A 21,186-nucleotide genomic window follows, 5' to 3' on the forward strand; every position below is an offset into this window, starting at 1 on the left:
ATTGTGGTATGAGCAAAGGAATGGAGGTAGGAATGCAATGTGACTACTGGCTAATACAGTGTGACTACTGTTTAAAATGTATTCTAGGGCAGGGACAGAGTGACATAAGCAAGGTATAAAGTAGGGAGGGCACATTGATATCTTTAACAATATTATATATTCAATGTATACCATGGACACAATGTAAAGACTAACAGAATGCCTTCTGGGGGAGGGAAGGAGGGGAAGCTAGAATGGGCAAAAAACTGTAAAACTCAATCTTTCTAAAAAGAACAATATTATCTATTAAGTAGTGAAAGCTAACTATTTTACATTTGATCCCCATACAGAATCTGGAGCAACAATCAGTAAAAATTATGATTTAAGTGACCTGCCTGGATCACCATCCAAACCTCAGGTCACTGATGTCAGTAAGAACAGTGTCACCTTGTCCTGGCAGCCAGGCAGTCCTGGAACTCTACCAGCTAGTGCATATATCATTGAGGCCTTTAGGTATGTGAACAATTTTTCTTCTTAATGTTTTTTTTTTATTTTTTTAAAGTTTTATGTGCTTAGAAGTGTAGTAATATAGTACATATATTCTTAAAGTATAGTTATAATAGTGATGTTAAGTTGAAAATGTCAATTTAGCAAACTAATTTAGGGACTGTATTTCTTAAGTAGAAATCAAAGATGAGACAGTTCTCATTTACATTAATAAGTTGTTTATAAGTAGAAAATTAAAATTACAATAGGTCTGTGGCTTCAGATTTGCAAGGATATAGTTGACTGCTCATAAACACAATTGATCCTTTCTTCTTGATCTTGATCATTGGTGTCTCAAGATGGCAATAGAATTAGTCAATTAGACAGAATAGCTAAACTCAGGCACTTTCCAATATAGGTAGGTAAATGACAGAGATAGAGAGATAGATAGATAGAGAGATAGATAGATAGATAGATAGATAGATAGATAGATAGATAGATAGACAGACAGACAGATAGGAATAGAGAGATATGTGTATGCATTTATATAGTACAAATATGAATAGAGTACATTTACTAAGCATGAATAAACTAAAATAATTAAAATATTTGAAATTTATATATTCAAATGTATATTTATAGAATGTTTGAGAAAAAAATTTTAAACCACAATTAGAATATATATGCTTTTTGGGAACGGGAACAGATAAACATGTTTTAAATTTTCAGAATTAATCTGTTTATATTGCATATCTATGTATAAAGTGAGATTATATATAAATATAAAATGCAAATTGATTTAATTGTCCTAAGATATACAAGAAAATAAATAAAATTCTTATTTTCTTAGTTCAATATGCTTATTTTATATAATTATAAAATATAATAAAAATCAAGTTGAATAAACCTAGAATTTTATAAATTTTGCTTCATATAGCTTTGCTTCTCTATTTCTTTATTTGCATTTCATCAGAAATAGTTAAAATTCTTTTGAAAATAAGTAAGTGCTTTTTATAATTTTAATATTTTGATGTACTAAGTCTTCTGAAAAAGAAAACATTTAGAAACTATTTTTAAAAATCATATTCTTTCCTCATTCTTAAAGCTTAAAGTGTTAAAATGACATTCTGTAACTATTGTGGAATGGCTTTTTGTTCTTAAATGTAATGCTATTTCACTATTCAGAGAGATCACAATATACTGTCTAATTTTATTAAGAATGTAAGCCTAAAAAAAAGCTATATTTACTCCACGCTCCGTTTCTTCTTTTACAGATGTAGTTTTAGAAGGCTCTGTTGTAATGTTGCATGTGGATTTGATGCAAAGAGAACACATCTTGTAACAAGAAAATGTGTTGGCATAATTTACTCTGTAGCCCATTAATTCTTTCTACAGGTTAATTCTTTCTAAGGTATATATGTATAAATATATATATATATATATAAAATGCACATACATATATTTGCATATATTTAAGAGGATCATATTTCTTGTTCAGATTTGATGTTGTGATTCTTGGTCCCCACTCCCACCCCTTTCCTTTTACAGGTGTTCATTTCGTGGCTGCAGTGCATTTAGCAAAGGCTGTCCCATCTCTTGAACTGAGTTTATTTTTTTGTGCATGGCACTTTTCTTAGGCTCTGCTTTGTTGTGGAATTATCTGAATTCATCAGAACATTTCATTTACTGAGCTGCAAATTCCAAGTGCTTTGTGTTTTATTTTCTGCTGCGTTTTCCTTTAATTTCCAACCATTAAACTTTGTCATTGAAATTCAACCACATCATTCATGCCCTGTTTTCCCCATGCTTGAAATGTAAATCTTCGATCTCATTTCAGTCAATCAGTGAGCAATAGCTGGCAAACTGTGGCAAACCATGTAAAGACGACACTGTATACTGTAAGAGGACTGAGACCCAATACAATCTACTTGTTCATGGTGAGAGCTATCAACGCTCAAGGTCTTAGTGACCCTAGCCCCATGTCAGATCCTGTGCGCACACAAGGTAATTTTGAAAAAAAAAAAATCAGACTTTATTCTTGATGCCTAGAAAGATAAATTTGGTGTAGCTTTATGAATAAAATAGTTAAGATCAAGGATAAATGAGTATCTCATGATGACCTTTAATATTTATTCATTAGGTTTGACTCTGAAATGAAGATATGTATGTATGTATATATATATATATATATATATATATATATATATATATATATTATTCATTTTGGCAAGATAGTTTGCCTCTCTTAGTCCTGTTGACTTAGTTTTAAAAAGTTCCATTTTATTTTCTTTGTTCAAGATACCATAGAAAAATTGAAATAAAAGATGAAGACTTCAGAATACTTTAGAATAGAGGGGAAAGGAAGTGTTTATTGCACACCAATATCCCTCATTTGTACATGATTAAAATTAAGGAAGTTTTTATCTTTTAAGTTGTCCAGCTATTGAATGGAAAAGTATTTATGAACAACTTATTGCATTTGTATCCTTCCTCATCTGAAACATATATTCTAATAGTGGAGACTATACATTTAAGGAAATGGCAACAGAGAGAGATATTTTACTCTGGAAAGTTGCAAGGATAGTAAGGGAAGTCATAGAATAGAAAAATTACATAACCTTATCATTAGTAAGGATGTGTGCATGTGTGTGTATGTGAGTTTGTGAGTGAAATATGAAAATATGGACTGTGAGAGTATAATGAAACTTTGCTGAAGTTATCTATGTATAATGGGGGGAAATGAAGATATTTCTTCCTCAATAGACTGAACCTTATTATAAAATCTTATAATAATAAGTTCTCTTCCTTCTTAGTGTGTTTTATGCCCTAGCTGAGAAATTTGTGGTTCAAGTATAAAAACATTTCCCCCCCTTATTTTTATGCCACATTTTTATGTTTTTCTTTTTTACTGAATTAGTCCCCATTAGCCTCAAAGGTGAATATGATCATGTAATATAAAGAAGGGTCTGTCATTTTTTTTTATTTTATACGTCAAAGGGACCTGTTAGTTATTTGTAAAAGTCTTTTTTTAAAAAAATATAATACAAAATGATATTTTTATTCTCTGAAAAGCATTACAAATTATAATTATATTGTGTTTCAGTGATGATAACTGGCATAATATTATAAAGGGGAATGGTTCATTAAAGTATTCAGGTGAAATATATTAAATAGGGGACTTTTTTAAAGTTACTGACATTTAAAGGTGGGAACAGACATTTTGCTATTGTTTACTAAATAGTTATATGATTAATTTTCTATGATTAAGAGCCTATCTTAGTGGAAGGAAAAAAGCATAAGGAATTTGAAGATGTAAATAATGGTTATATTTTATCCTTAACAGGATATAAATCTAATTACATGATTCTGTATTTAATGAATAAATTAAATAATTGAATTTAAAATGTAAGACAAAAAATTAAATTTGTAAATTTAGCAATTACAATGAAATGAGGTATTTGATTTCCTCAAATGGAAGAAATGGCACTTTTGTAAATAATATAATATAGACTATATCAAAATGAGTCTTAGAAGATTGGATATTTTGTCTTATGTGATTAATATAATAGATTCAAATGCATTTAAAAATGAAAAATTGGAGTCACCAAAAGTTGTTTTTGATTGTTTTAATACAGAGAAGATAAAATAAATACACTTTTAATAAATTTCTAATAAGAAAATTCATCATTTTTGTCTGAATACCACAATTACTTTTGACTTAACATTGTATAGTGGGCCAATTCAATCACTGCTATTGTTGACATGGGATTTGATTTGAGTATAAAAAAAATCCTTTTTTTAATTAATGAACTTCTTGGTTAGTTCAGCCTTCAAAAGTCATCCATGATTTCAATATCTAAGTATCTCTTATTTTTATCTCATTGAGCAGCAAATAACTGGACATCAGTTAAAGTTAACATTAGGGTATAGGATGATGCATACAACTAAAAAATAGTATCAGTTAACTAAAAGAAAATTAATTTTTTCATAGAATCAAATAAATTTTTAAAACTTTATATTCATACAAAGGGAAATTAAAATCAAGTCAAATTGCTATACTATCTCCAAAGTTAAGTTCAAATCTATTTTAATGTTATAACAAGAGTCTAATGAATATCATGAAGTACATAACAGTGCATAATGTAATAACAATGCTGTGAAAGCATATAATTTTATTTTATTTTAAACATTGTAGTTCCTAATATATAATATATAAAAGTATATCAAAAGGAAAATTCAGCCTCAAAAGTCAATGTAGAATAGTTGAAACTTCCATGTTTTAAAATTATTAAGTGGGAAACCATTTTATAGATACTTTTATACAATATACCTTATTTTATAGGAGTAGTCTCTTTTTCTAACATGAAATTGGAACTATATATATAAATATAAATTGATTGAGTTATAGGACAGTAAAATATAGTGAATATGTATTTGCTTTTTTTTTTTTTTTGCAAGGCAATTGGATTAAGTGACTTGCCCAAATCTGAGGCTGGATTTGAACTCAAGTCCGCCTTACTCCAAGGCATGTGTTCTATCCACTGTGCCACCTAGCTGCCCTCTGAATCTACTATATTGCCTTATGTTGCTTATATTGCCAAGAAGATCTATATTCAAACTTGTTCCATCTTCTTATGTGCTTGTTTTCTGTCCAGATAGCTATAATGCTATTAATTAGATCACCACTTCTGTTTAGGATAAACCAGAGGGAGAATATTGTCACCAAAAGTTTATTCTAGCCTATTTCCCCTTATCTATTTCTAACATATACATACACACAAATACACATGTGTGAGTACACACACACACAAACATAATACCCATAAATTCAACCATCTTTCCCCTTCATAATTTTTTGTTGTTTTTTTCCCAATTCAATTGCCACTATTTTGAATTTCTGGGTAAAACATCAGGAAAAGAAAAACAGTGGTTTATCACAAAACACTAGCTATAAGTGTGCTCGGGATACATCATGTTGTTGCCTAAAGGAATTAATTTACTTTTCTAAAATGTTGCATTTTTAGTAGGACATAACTTGCCCATGAAGTTCCTAAATTTGAGTAGAAATAACTTATCTTATTCTCTCTACTATTATGAAATGAATATTATAACAAAATATTTTAGTTGATATCTTGCTCATTATTAAGAAAATAATATAGGTTCAAATAGACCTGTTTTAAACATGATTTTTCCCTTTGTGGAAACTTAACCTTCTAGTGGTGATGATAATTTCTTTTTCAGCATGTTGTCCAGTAAAACTTTTTGTAACCGGATACTTAAAAATTATTTGATGATCCATTTTATAAGACCAGATTATACTAAATCCTTAAACTAACATAATATTGTAAAATTGATTAAATGTTACTATGAAATAACAGCAACAAAATGCTCTTTGGGAATGGTTATGTACCTACAGATATAAGCCCACCAGCACAAGGAGTAGATCACAGACAAGTACAGAAGGAACTAGGAGATGTCATTGTACGTCTTCATAACCCTGTTGTGTTGACACCTACCACAGTTCAAGTCACATGGACAGTAAGTGATTTGTAACTTCATTAAATAATTCTTCTTTATTGTATGTCTTAATTTAGTGGAAGCACTAAAAATGAATTACTTAATAAATGAAAGAAAAACTACCTAATGCCATGAAAATATTAATTTTTATGGAAAAATGTTATTTTGAATCCTTTAAGTATTATGTCCATTATGTTTAAATTTTTGGAAGACATTATTTAATAAGAAAACACCCATCTCTTTTCTTATATTTGAGATCAAAAATGTATCAGTAATTTTCAAAATAGAAAAAAAAAAGTATTTTTCTAAGCTAGTTGTAATAAAAACAACTCAACAACACAAAACTCTAGCAGAATTACAGGAAAATGTGCAATGGTTTCTGACAAAACTAATGTCAAACCAGTATTTGCTTCTGAGTTCTGTTATTGTTTTGTTATTGCTTATTTGTTTCATTGTGTTCAAATTCTTCATGAGCCCATTTGTGGTTTTCTTGAAAAAGTTACTGGAGTGTTTTGCCAATTCTTTCTCCAGATCATTTTACAAAGGAGAAAACTGGAGCAAATAGGATTAAATGACTTGCTCAGGGTCAGAGAAGTATTTGAGACCAGATGGCCTTCCTGTCTCCTGGATTAGCTGGCCTTGGAGTCAGAAGGACAGGAGTTTGAATCCAGGCTCAAACATTTGATTCTTACTAGCTGTGTGACCTTGGGCAAGTTACTTAACACTGATTGCCTTGCATCCAGGGTCATCTCCAGTTGTCCTGATCTATATCTGGCCACTGTACCCAGATGGCTCTAAAGGACAAAGTAAAGCTGGTGACCTAACACAGAACCCCCTTACTCAAATCCAGTTCATGTGCTTGTCATGGCATCAACTCCCTGATGTCATGGTCTTCTTTGAAAATGAAGGACAAACATTATTCATTTAACTGTTCCAGTGCAATGTGTCCAAAAAAATGGTTTTAAGTGCCGATTTTATAAGATGTTGCATGATTTAAACATCAATAAAAGTTATGTTCTTTCCCAGTTTTATCTCACTCTCTTCTCTTTTGTACTCTTGGGGGGGGGGAGAAACAAACAACATCAGTGGCTGCCTATACAGGTACCTACTTCCTGAGAACTATAATATTTTTTAAATGGACCCCTCCTCTCTCCTTGTAAATCTCAGCTGGAATAGAATCTGCACTAGGTGCTTTGCCACATGAAAAGAATCTAATGGAATTCTAAACCTCTTCTTCAGTTAGAACTTCAGTTAAGAATGGTTGACTTTACCTGGAAGTAAATAGTCAATACAAATGTCTGTTAAAAAACACTATGGAAGTGTTCAGCCCATTTCTCTAGGGTCATGTTTCTATCACTAAGCAATGTGATTTCATCAGCACAGAATAGTTGGGATGTTCCATATGTCTTTGGCTCATAAATAGCCTTCAGCACATTCCAAAAACACTTTGGATTGTTACTATATGCATAAAATGGATCAGTTGCTCATCCAAAAGCTGACTGAAATTGTCCAATTATATGGCATAAAGAAGCTATTCCCCAGATATTCAAGGATGCCTCCATTGTCCATCTCTATAAAGGTAAAGGGAATAAAACCTGTGATAATCACAGGAGTGTTTCTTTTTAGTCATTGCTGGTAAGATTCTTGCCAGAGTCCTTTGCCTCCTTCACAATAGACAGAATCACCTGAAAGTCAGTGTGGCTTCAAAAAGGGTTAAGGAACAGTCAATATGGTTTTTATTGCCCAACAACTCCAGGAAAAATGCCAGTAGTAGTTCTGTATTTGTAGATCTGACCAAGACATTAGATACCTTTGGTTGTGAGGGCTTATGGAAAATTATGTAAAAATTTGCTTGTCCAGAGAAGTTCATCAGGATTGTATGTCAATTTTGACAACATGTGTGCCCAGGTTCTAGATAGTGGATGATACTCTCATGATTTCCCAGTCACTAATGAAGTGAAACAAGACTGTCATTGCTCCCCTGCTTTTTAATATGATGTTTCCAGTCATTGCATCAAAAATTTCACTGAAAAAAGAGCACAGCATTGCTGCTGGACAATTTCTTCAACCTGAAAGGGTTATAAGCCAAGATCAAAGTGGAGGGAGTTTTGGTGCATGATCTTCTGTTCGCAGCTGATACACTCAGTAAATACTCTGAAGCTGAGATGCAGCAAAGCATGGATTGATTTCTCTACTGTTTGGGATAATTTTGGGTTAATAATTGGTTAATGACAAATGGAGAAGTTTTGATATTGTGAATAAATTCACTTACCCTGTTAATATGCCTTCCAGCAAGGTACACATTGATAATGAGGCTTGAAACACACATTGCCCTAGCTAGCTCATATTTGGGAGTCTCTGAAAGTATGGGAGAGATGAGTTATTAGACTGATTACAAAACTGAAGGTTTACAGAGCTTTTGTGTGACCTCATTGTAATATGCCTGTGAAACTTTGTCAGCAACATGCTAGAAAACAGAAGTGTTTCTATTTAAATATTTTTAGGTCATAAAAAAAAATCTCATAATCAAATGCAGAAAGGCAGAAATAGTAAATGTATCCATTTCAGATCATGATACAATAAAAATCACATGCAATGAAGGACCATGGAGAGACACACCTAAAAATAATTGGAAACTAAATAACCTACTCTTAAAAAATCAGGGATCAAGTAGCAAATCATAGAAAAACATTAGTAATTTCATCAAAGACAATGAATTATAAATTATTATATATTATTGTGTATGACATGTGTGGAATTCTTTGATAAAAACTACTGGTACAACTGGAAGATGGTATGGTAGAAACTTGGCATAGACCAATATCTCATAACCAAGAACAATTTTCAATTATGCCCAAATGGCATTAAAACTATAGTCTTTGATCTAGCCATACTATTACTAGGTCTATATCCCAAAAATATTACCAAAAAAAGGGCCAAAAACCCAACATATACAGAAATATTTATAGCAACTCTTTTTATAATGGCCAAAAAAAATTGGAAATTGAAGGAATGTCCATCAATTGGGGAATGACTGAAAAAATGAGGTGTATAAATATGATGAAACATTCTTGAACTATTAGAAGAAATTATGAAGAATGGGACTTCAGAATAACCAGGAAAGACTTGTATAAACTGATGTTAAGTGAAGCAATATAGTTTGATGATCAAAAATGATGTTCATTTCAGCAATACAATAATCAAAATAAATTCTAAAAGGCATATTCAGAAAAGAAACTGAGGAGTTTGAATACAGAACAAAGCTTATTATCTTCAATATTTAAATGTTGTTTTGTGTATTGTTATTTTTCTCTCTAATCTTTTTTCCCATTTTAATTTGATTCTTTGAATAATTAATAAATATAATTAAAATCTATATCTGTATCTATATAAACCATGTTAAGCATAGATCTATATTAATATCTATCTAGATCTAGTCCTAGATATAAATATAGATATATAGATTAGATATAGATATAGATATAGACATAGACATAGACATAGACATAGACCTAGATGACATGGACATAGACATAGGTATAGACACAGATATGGATATAGATTATAGATATAGATTAGATATAGATAAACTATGTTAATTCGCTTTCTGTCAGAGAGAGGGTGGAGCCAATGGAAGGAGAGATAAAAAGGTGAAACTCAAAACTTTACAAAAAATGATTGTTGTAAATTAACATGATATGTAATTGGTAAAATAAATAAAAAGGTCACAAAAATAAATAAATAGATGAGTGCTAGGAAAAAAAATAAAATCAATGAGAAAATTAATTCAAACTATTCTATAGCTGATTCCTTCTTGGTAGTTTTATAATTGAGTAAAAGATATGCTGCATATTAAATTCCTACTCTGAAGATTAGTAATTATTACAAAAAATGCTTAATTAATGCAAAATCCAGTCTTAAAGACTTTCTTCCAACATGATATATATTGGGTGCATGTTTCTCAAATACAATAACAGGAGTGTCTGGAAGTTTACTCTAAATTATTAACAAAAGTTATTTTTAAAAAGTCATTTTAAAAGATTTATTAGAGAAATATATGACTTTACACTTGGGTTTTCTTTGGTTCCTACTGGATTAAGAAGAAAAAAGTCACATAGAATGAGAAGGAAAAGATGAGATGTGATCTGTAGAAATATATCTGGAAACTGAGTATCAATAAGTATCTCTTCCCTTCAAATTATTGTTGAATTGATATTTAATAGCAATTAGTTTAAAAACTATCAAGTTCCCTATAAAATTAATGTTCACAAATATATAGTTTTAAATATATATTAAATATAATGATTATTTATAACCTAAAAATATTTATTGAAACAGTATGGCCTGCATATGCCAAAGAAACAGTACATTCTCTTTAATGAAATATATTCAGACATTTTACTTTTTCTTTCTCCCTAACAACTTTTTTTTAACTCCCTTGAAAAAACTATGGCAACCATATAAATTCATGTTAAAACACCTGAAACTCAATTAGTTATTAAGTAAGTCACCATTAAGCTGTGGTTTCAAGGAGGAGTAAAGTGGGCAAAGCAACATTTTGTCATAAACATGAGGTTCATAAACTCTGTAAAACATTTAATTAATGAAACTCAAACATGGATAAAACCAATTTACCCTGATTTACAGCCTCCCTTCATCTGGAAACAGCTGCTTAATGTTCTTTTTAAAAACACAGCTTGTTTCTTTCAGTATTAACAAGCTATTATTGTGAGTTATGTCTCTCTTTCACTGCATAAATTCACTTAAAGTGAATGTAGAGAAGTTTATAAAATGCAAACATAATATCGTTGTAACATATGTTGGAAGATTTCTTAACAGTGACAATTGTGACATCTCTATTTGACTTCATAAAATTAATTTACTTTAATGTCATCAAAACAAATTGTTAGGGATATTTATACATATATGCTTCTAAAATACATGTATATAAAACAATAACATGTACTCAATAATACACATGTATGCATACTAAAAAAAACTAGGTATTTGATCTAATAGACACTTTAAAAAAATGTACTCAGTCTTTAGTTCAGGGCTCACATATTCTTTCTGTATCCCCAAAGAAATGTAGCACTAATTCTCGAAAATCTCTGATGAGTTGGAGCTGACTCAGTTGTAAAAGTACAATCAACTACCTAGATATCTAAATAGAAAGGATCACATATATATATATATATATATATATATATATATCTACACATTTGTTAGCTATAGAATTTGCAAAGTAGAGAAGTCTCAGATTGAGATCAACATTTATGTATTACAAGTTTATGACAATTTGCTGTTATTTTTTCCTTTCCCATTATAAGTATTGTACTTGAACTAAAGAAAATGTGTCCCAAGCTGGGAAAATATGAGAAATTCCCAATCACAATCTGTGGAGAGATTTAAGAATTAGATCTGTATTAAAACACTGTCCAAATAAAGTTAAAATAATAAAAGTATATCCTTAATTTCTGCCTCCTACCAGAAATAAATCCATGCCCTATGACTTTTTTGTTTTTGGTCGGGTTGTTCATGAATATAAATATTTATAAAACAACCAAGAGCCCCATTTCATTTTGAAGTTACAACAGCATGGCCCTGATACAACCTCTAGTCTGTAAAGATGAGGATTAACTTACATTACACCCTCTTATTTTATAGAGAAAACTGATTAGTTCATTTTCTTACAATTTTCAAAAGAAAGTATGTTGAGGGAAATAAAAAGTGTCATACTCTCCCACTTCAAAACCATGTCTTTGCTTATAAGGCATACTATGTAGTTTAGTGGATTACAATTTTTAAAAGTAGTAAAGGGGGTAGCTAGGTGGTGCAGGGGATAGAGCACCAGCCCTGGAGTCAGGAGTAACTGAGTTCAAATCCAGCCTCAGACACTTAATAATTACCTAGCCGTGTGGCCTTGGGCAAACCACTCAACCCCATTGCCGCGCAAAAACTTAAAAAAAAAAGGGGGAGTAAAAACTTGTGAATTTAAGATTTTTCCTGAATCTGGTAAAGTAAAAACCTATTTAGATGGCTGATGAACCTTTTAAAACTTGATTGGGGTGGCTAGGTGGCACAGTGGATAGAGCACTGGCCTTGGAGTCAGGAGTACCTGAATTTAATCCAGCCTCTGTCACTTGATAATTACCTAGCCCTAGCCGTGTGGCCTTGGGCAAGCCACTTAACCCCATTGCATTGCAAAATCTAAAAAAAAAACAACAAAAAAAACTCGATTAGACTGATCCTTGGCAAATGAACATAACAGTTCTTTCCCAGACCCATGCTTTAAGAATTGCCAAGATAAGGGGTGCCTAGGTGACATAGTGGATAAAGCACCAGCCCTGGAGTCAGGAGTACCTGGGATCAAATCCAGTCTCAGACACTTAATAATTACCTAGCTGTGTGGCTTTGGGCAAGCCACTTAACCCCATTTGCCTTGCAAAAAAAAAAAAAAAGAATTGCCAAGATGGTAATTAATAGATTATGTATTTCTCTGCCATAACCTTTGAAAATAGTCCGTTCTATGCCATGAAGAAGCAACAGAGTAGAATTTTAATGGAGGGTGCAACTCTAATTCTCTCTCTCTCTAGATAAATTTGTAAAATATGTTTTAATTTATTTAAAAATAATGCTCCTAGCTCTATGACCTTGGACAAGTCATTTAACCCCATTGCCTTGTAAAAGCCAAAAAAAAATAAAAATTACAGATTAACGTAAGTTACATATTGGCATAAGTAAGTTTGTAAAAAAACATTTCCCCCCCAAAAAGTGAGAAGTTGCATTGTTCCACATATTTTTGCAAAATATCTTTAATGTATAGGATTTAAAAAGGTAGTTTAATTCTCATATCTGCATCTATATTCAACCTATTGGGATAGATTTTTTTATATATATATGAAGACAAATCTGCCTTCATACAGATATGTAGTTGGAAAAAGCAGGAGTATTTTAATAAGCAAATTATTATGTAAATAATTTTGATCTAGCAGACCACCTTGAAAGGAAGACTGCACTTTAACAGTTACACCTTAATCTTTACATTGAACTGATTCTATTTCTGCCTTTTTGGATTCTGCTTCAGTAGTCTTATCTTTTTCTTCCCGCCCCCAGCTGTCTACTGCTTTCTCAGCTGAGACTAACATAAATTTGTCTTCTGTTAGGACCAAGACAAAACCAATGGAAACATAGGTAGACATGCTAGCACATACATGCACAAAGACACATATACTATCTAAAATGGAATGAGATGCTTGTAGGTCATTAATCAGTTAAACATAAAAATGATTTACTTAGCCATAGATAAGAGATGCATCAAGGATATCACAAGAAAACATATAGTTTGAGGGAAAATCATATATTATTAACTCCATCAAAAATCTGCCTGAATTTAAATGACTCATGCAAGGTCCGAAAGGTAGTTAATGGGAGACTGTTCTTTAATCACTTGAAACCTAGGTCAAATTTCTTTTACCCTGAGAAAATTTCAAAAGAATTTTCAGAGTATAAAATAATTTGATCTTAACTTAGATCAATAGAGGTACATTGTTCAGAGCAAGTAAAGAGATTGTTCTTTTATATTCAGCCTTAAGTAAACTACATCTTGAGTACTGTAACTAGATGCCTGGCACATTTAATAAAGAGAATTAAGAACTTGTTCTGCTTATTGCTACCAATTGTGATTATTCATAGTCTCTGAAGATAACCGAATTCAGAAGACTTTACCTTAGGTCATATAAATAGCTCATTTGAACATTTGGAATGAAGACGTTTCTAGATTTGTGAAGGTCTTGTTTCTTTGGAACTACTGCTTCTGCTTTACAGTACCTTCTTTGATTTGGGCCTGCCATGCTGGGCATGTCCTATTCCAACATCTCCAAGTCTCACAAATGATACTAAAGTTAATGTGTAATTAATTGGCTAGTAACAATTCCATTCAAAACTCTCTTAATGAAATTGAGGTTGTATGGTCTGCAAAAAAGAAAGCTTAACTGGGACATTTTACTATTCTTTAAATATAGGAAGGGAAGGAGGGAGAGAAAAAAAGAGGGGAAAGAGAGGGAAAAAAGTTTGTTAAATATTTATTATGTACTGTGCTAAGAATTGAAGATACAACTACTATAAGCAAGATAGTTCTTTCCTCTAAAGGGATTTCTAATGGAAGAAAGGTAGCCAGAGAGTAGCATGGAGATCAAATTCTAGGATAGCTAAAAAGAAGAGAATACCACGAAATAGAAACAGTGATTGTTGGAGTGAAGGCACCGTTGTATAGAAGTAACTGGGAAATGATGGGGAATTCTGAATCATTTTGGATCATAACCATTTCACTGATAAGAAAACCAAACTGAAAAAAATTGTATAAGTTCTAAGTGTCTGAGGTCAGTTTTGAACTCAGATCTTTCTGCCTCTAAACCCATTCTTCCTTTTTTTTTGGCAAGGCATTGGGGTTAAGTGACTTGCCCAAGGTCACACAGCTAGGTAATTACTGTGTCTGAAGTCTGATTTGAACTCAGTTCTTCCAGACTCCAGGGCCGGTGCTCTATCCACTGCACTACTTAGCTGCTCCTAAGCCCATTATTTCTGCTGTACCTCCTAGATGGTTATGGAAAAGGTGGAAAAGGTCACTTATGAGAGCATTGGATTCTAATATGAGGTACTGTGATCAGTTTTTCTTTGGAGGATAGACATTAGTTTTAGTGGGTAGAAGTTACAAGGGGATAAGAGAAAATAAACTTCATCATACCATTATTATGAGAGAATAAGTAGTTTGAAGCTCATCGTGAGGATAAAATGATTTGCAATTAGCCACAGGATCATAGAATTATATTTGAGAGCACAACCAGGTGAAGGTGGAGGAGGGTATCTTTTCTCCCACAAAGGAACAGAAGTTGATCAGATTCTGTCCTAAAGAAACCTGGCCTTTAAAAAACATTCTTCTGGGGCGGCTAGGTGGCACAGTGGATAAAGCACCGGCCCTGGAGTCAGGAGTACCTGGGTTCAATCCGGTCTCAGACACGTAGTAATTACCTAGCTGTGTGGTCTTAGGCAAGCCACTTAACCCTATTGCCTAGCAAAAAAAAAAAAAAAAATTCTTCTTAGCTCAACAATCTTCTACGCCAGAATAAAATTCAAGAAAATTTTTCAAAAAAGCTTAGATAATGATTCCTGTTTCAGATCTCCCCAAAGAGATTTACAGGGCACTTTCTAAAAAGCTAATCAAAAAATTGTTCAGGTATTCATTTATTTCCTCCTCCTACTCCCTTCACACACACATGCAAAATACTTAAAATCAGGAAAAAAACGAAATTCAGAAGTATGCTTTGACAAAGATTTAACATATGAAACAACTCCAATACTGCTTAATACATATTTCACTTTCATTTCAGATCTGTACTATTAAAATAATTAACTCACAGGCCCTATCCTTTTTGGAGCCATTCTCTGACTTAGTTTTTTTTTTTTTCATCTTTTCACTTGGCAAAATGAAAAGGTTGAACTATAATATCTTTTCCTGTTCTAAATCTATGTGTAGTAAGAGGATTGAGACCCAGTGCTTGAAACTAGGAGCTCCTGATATTTTTGATCCACAAGACTGCTATGGAGTCTAGAAGCACCAACACACAATTGTCATTTGATCAGCTGTCTCAGGACACACACACACACACACACACACACACACACACACACACACACACGCCCTCATACAAACATACATATACACACACTCACATAAAGAGCAACTGAGTCTGTAATCCACTTTCAGGTTCACTCAGATAGGGGCTTACTTTTGCTACCATGGTCAAGCTACTGGGCCAGGGACAGAAGGAATCCCACTTAATCTCAGAAATATAAGGAAAAAGATTCAAAGAGGGTAAAACAGTAGATAATGGTAGATATTGCTTATATTTTAGAAAATTACTGAACAGGTGGCTCCTCCTGGTTTATCTTTGACAAAACATCCTGACTCCAACACAGGGAATAAAGAACCATTCCGACTTCATTGTCATGCACATGCACTTTAGCTATAGACCAGAGCTGGTCACATGTGTGACCAGGTGTGACCAGAGTAAATTCACAGAAAGTACCACAGCCACACCATATATAGTTTAAAGTTGCTAAGGTTCAAGTTTATCTTCATAAATGTTCCAAGGAAAGGCCTACACAAGCATCCTAATATGTCTGCCTAGGATATTCAGCTTCCCTTCTACAATTAGATTTAGAACTGGAACAGAACTTAAAATTCAGCCCTTTTAGTTTACCAGTGAAGAAACTGAGGCACAGAAATAGGTTAAATGTTTTCCCAAGATCACATAGACATAACTGATTTCTATTTAATGCTCTTTTCTCTATTTTTCAGGTTGATCGTCAACCCCAATTTATACAAGGTTACCGGGTTTTGTATCGCCAGACATCTGGACTCCAGTCTCCATCAGCATGGCAAAACTTAGATGCCAAAGTACCTTTAGAACGCAGTGCTATTCTAGTTAATCTGAAAAAAGGAGTGACTTATGAAATTAAAGTTCGACCATATTTTAATGAATTTCAAGGAATGGACAGTGAATCAAAGTCAGTTCGTACAACTGAGGAAGGTCAGTATTGAAATTCATTATAAAATTTTACTAAGATCATAATGTCAATTTTTTATTACTTTTCTTAATTCCTTTTTTGGTCATCTTTAACATAGGGCTAGGCTATGATCATAAATAATAGAAAATGCCAAACTAAAATGGTAATGTTTAAATTTCCCTTTCCTCCATTTGCTTGATACTTTAATATGTAAATGAATCTATCATCTAATTATTGTAGCTACTGTCCCTGATGTATTATGGTTTCTCTATATATCCACTAAATAAGATTTACCAAATGTTTGAGACCTTCCTCTGGGTCTTTTTACATTTATTTATGAGGTATCAGAGTAATTATCCATTTTGTTTACTTATTGTTATCCCTTACTTTCATTCTTATCTAATCATGCATTTCCTCAAAATATCTCTAATGAGACTTGCTATCCAGGCATTGCCATGCATTACCAATGCATTACCAATCACTTTTGATTCATCTCTAGTTTTGATTCTTATCCATCCATTACTTCTGAAAGAATATAGATGTTTAAAGGTGAGATTTTGTGCTGAGAGGAGTTTTGGATCATTTGCATTTTCAAAATGCAGTCCTGCTCACTCTCATCTTCCTTTTCAATTCTTTGATGCTCTGAAGAATTGCAGTGCCTATTTGTTCTATTAGTGCAAAACCTTTTTAATTTAATGTAGTCATAATCATTCATTTTACAATTTATAATGTTCTCTATTTCTTGTTTGGTCATAAGTTTCTCCCCTCTCCTTAGATTTGACAGATAGAGTTTTTCTTATTCTTTTAATTGCTGCGTAGGATCTAATCACATTGTATATGTTTTTTCCTAATTCTGATTATTTCACTTAGCATCAGTTCATGTAAGTATTTCCAAGGTTTTCTGGGAGCATCTTGCTCATTACTTCTTAAAACACAATAGTATTCCATCACAATTATGCTCAACCACTTGTTCAGTCATTCCCCAATTGATAGACAACCCTTCAATTTCATTTCTTTGCTTTTGGGATAAAGTGTTAGAAGTGATATTTTTTAACTTCCCTTTCTCTAATCAATAGTGATTTAGAGCCTTTTTGTCATATGACTATACATGGCTATGATGACTATCTGAAAACCACTTGTTCTTATCCTATAACAAATTATCAATTGAGAAATTACTCTTATTTCTATAAATTTGACTTCATTTTCTATATATATTTGAGAAATATGGTCTTTATTAGAGAAACTTGATAGTATAGTATTACCCTTCATCCTATTTTTTGCTTATTTATCAGACTTTCCTTTCATCCTATCTATTCTCAAGTTTTTTGTTCCTGACTTTTACCTTCCTTCTACCATACCTTCTAAGAGTGTCCTCTTATTTTGTCCTCATCTTCTCCTGTTTTCCTGTTTGGGAAAATAGATTTCTACACCCAAATGAGAGTGTATCTTATTCCCAATCTAAGACAATTCTGATGAAAGTAAAGTTCATGAGTTTTATCTCTCTCTTCCCCTCCCCCCATTCTCTAATCTTCTCCTCCACCATAAGATCTTTTTTTTTGAATCTCTTTAGTCAGGTAATTTGTCTCATTCAGCATCTCCATTTCCTCCTTTCCCAGTGCATTCTTCTTTCTCATTTCTTAATTTTGGGAGGGGGGCAAATTATCCAATCACATTTAATTTTCAGCATGAGGAATTAGGATTAAGGGAAAGAGATACATAAGAGATAATTTTTTTGAATTGTTCATCAGGGGGTGGCTAGGTGGCACAGTGGATAAAGCACCGGCCCTGGAGTCAGGAGTACCTGGGTTCAAATCCGGTCTCAGACACTTAATAATTACCTAGCTGTGCGGCCTTGGGCAAGCCACTTAACCCCATTTGCCTTGCAAAAACCTAAAAAAAAAAAATGAATTGTTCATCAAATTTGGAAGGATTTGTATATGTGTGTGTGTGTGTGTGTGTGTGTGTGTGTGTGTGTGTGTGTTTTATTTTTTATTTTGTTTTTCCTTCCTCTAGATGGATGGATAGGTGATACTTGACTATAATCTTGTTCTTTTGCCTTCTGAAATATCTACTCCAAATTCTGATCCTTAAATGTAGAAACTGCTAATTCTAATGCTATCCTGACACTAGCTCTATGATATATGAATTGTTTGATTTTGACTGCTTGTGATATTTTTTCCTTAACCTGGAAACTCAGGGATTGATTATTATATTCCTTTTCATTTTGGGATCTTTTTTAGGAGATGATTATTACATTCTTTCATGATCCCCTCTGGACCTATATCAGTGTACTTTTTCTTTATAATTTCTTAAAATAGGATGGCTAGGCTCTTTTTTTTAAAATCATGACTTTCAGGTAGTCAAGTAATTCTTAAATATTCTCTCTTGGATCTATTTTTTTCAGGTCAGTTGTTATTCCACTGAGATATTTCACATTTTCTCCTATCTTTTCATACTTTCAGTTTTTTTGTTTCTTGATTTCTCCTCAAGCTATCAGTTTCCACTTGTCCATTTCTTATTTTTAAGGAATTATTTTTCTAGAGTGAATTTAAAAAAAAATTCAGGGGCAGCTAGGTGGTTCCAATGTGACCTCACACCCATAATAATTGCCTAGCTGTGTGACCTTAGGCATGTCACTTAACCCCATTGCCTTAATTTTTTAAAAATTTCATTTTGGCTTATTTTGTTTTTTCGAGGTGCTGTTTTCTCTATATTTTTTGTTCTTCCTTTACCAAGATACTGACTCTTTTTCATAAAGTTCTTCTTTGCAATATAATAAATCCCATAATTTCTCTTCTCAATTTTTCTCTTCTTTTCTTATTAGATTTTTAAACTCCTTTTGAACTCTTCTGTGGCCTGAGATCAATTCATAATTACTTTCTTTGAGATTTACATACAATTTGGTAGATTTACTTGCAGACATTTTATGCATTTTCTAGAGTTTCTTTAATTGATATTTTATTTTATTTTTCTAATTACATGTTATAAAAGTTTTTCAACATTCATCCACATGCATTTGCATATTTTTATGTTACATGATTTCCTTTCACCCTCCCTTGCCCCATTCCATCTCCTTTAAAGAAATTGAGATTTTGTCTAGGCTTCCTGAAAATGGTTCCAACCCCCCCATCAACCATGCTCCTCAGTTTCAGAGAATGATTCCATCTGCCCTATGTCCATTAACCATTGATAATCATACTATTTTTGACCAAAAAATATTTACTTCAAAAGTATAATCCCAAATACACAAACAAGATTCCTTCAATATCCTTCCCTGTATCACCTCTATTTTGGGGTTGGGGGGAAGGGAAAAGGATTCATTTGCTCAGTTTCTAATTAAGGAAGCATACTCTCCAAGTCCAAACACTCCCCTCAGGTTTGCATATCAATCACTTCAATTTTTTCCTGCATGTCCATGCCAGGATGACCTACCCCACTCTTCTGGCTGTATTCCTGGCTCTAAAGTCAAACCATGGCTCAGACTCCTAGGTGTCTTGCAGGTTACCTATTGCACCTGAAACTGAAGGCAAATAACACATAACAGAAACAAATCTCTCTAAATCCATTTCTCAGAAATCGGAATAAAAGTCTGAGCACAAGGGAAAAGCAGTTAAAACAGCATATCAAAGGAGATTATCCCCACCCACTTGATAAGGGACACTGTGGGCTCTATCTTAAGTAAAATGGATGTGTTCAAAATACCACTCAAATTGGTCTCCTTGTTAGAAGTGTGGGCATTGACAGAGAAGCAAGAGACAAGAGACTTTACCCTGCCCCACCTCCAAACATGCTCCTTCCTCTCTCAATTGTCTTTTCAATTTTTCTTTTGTTTTCTCCCCAGTTAGATTATAAACTCTTTGAGAACAGGGACTCTCTTTAACCTTTCTTTTTATCCCCAAAGTTTAGCGCAGTGCCTAGTACATAGTAGAAGCTTAATAAATGTTTATTGCTTGACTATGGTTAACATTGTATAACATCAGTCTTTTTCAATATGCTTATAACTTTTGCTCATTTTACACACACACACACACACACACACACACACACACACACACACACACACACACACCTCCATTTGTTCTTTGTTGCTGTCTGTGAAGTGGCAGCTAGGTAATAGAGAGTATGGATACAGAATCAGGATGACCTGAGTTCAGATGTAACCTTAGGCACTTATTAGTTGTTTGAATCTCAACAACTTAACACTGTTTGCCTCAGTTGCTCATTTGTAAAAGGAATTAGACAAACAAATGGCAAATCACTCTAATATCTTTGCCAAGAAAATCCAAAATGGACTCACAGTGGGTTGAATTTGCCTGATTTAGAACAAGAATAAAAGGAAGGGAATTATGGAACACAAAATATGTAGGCAACATCTTTTTCTTGTCAATTTATTTATATAAAAGAAGTAAGGTGTTTTTGGTAGTCTATAATGCAACATGGTTTGGCAAGTAACTTTCTAAATTGATGGCAACTTGATTTTATTCAATAATTTTCTATTTAGTTTAAAAAAAATTCCCTGCTAATACAAAGGGTAAGCTATATGATCTGGGCATGGATAAATGTATTTTTAAACTGGTTTTGCCTTGACTAAAGCAATATAAAATGTCTTTTATTTTTCCTTCTTATCATTTATTC

General features: G+C 32.7%; 1 protein-coding gene across 1 annotated transcript in view; it reads left to right on the forward strand.

The window, feature by feature from the left end:
• The window catches only part of ROBO2 (roundabout guidance receptor 2), a 795,143-nt gene that overhangs the window by 692,082 nt on the left and 81,875 nt on the right, over positions 1-21,186 (forward strand). The window contains 4 exon segments of the mRNA XM_074192780.1: positions 330-492; positions 2,303-2,469; positions 5,882-6,003; positions 16,343-16,574. Of these exon segments, the coding sequence (XP_074048881.1) occupies positions 330-492; positions 2,303-2,469; positions 5,882-6,003; positions 16,343-16,574 (684 nt within the window).

This window comes from Macrotis lagotis, chromosome 6 (assembly GCF_037893015.1).
Source record: "Macrotis lagotis isolate mMagLag1 chromosome 6, bilby.v1.9.chrom.fasta, whole genome shotgun sequence".
Classification (NCBI taxonomy): Eukaryota; Metazoa; Chordata; class Mammalia; order Peramelemorphia; family Peramelidae; genus Macrotis; species Macrotis lagotis.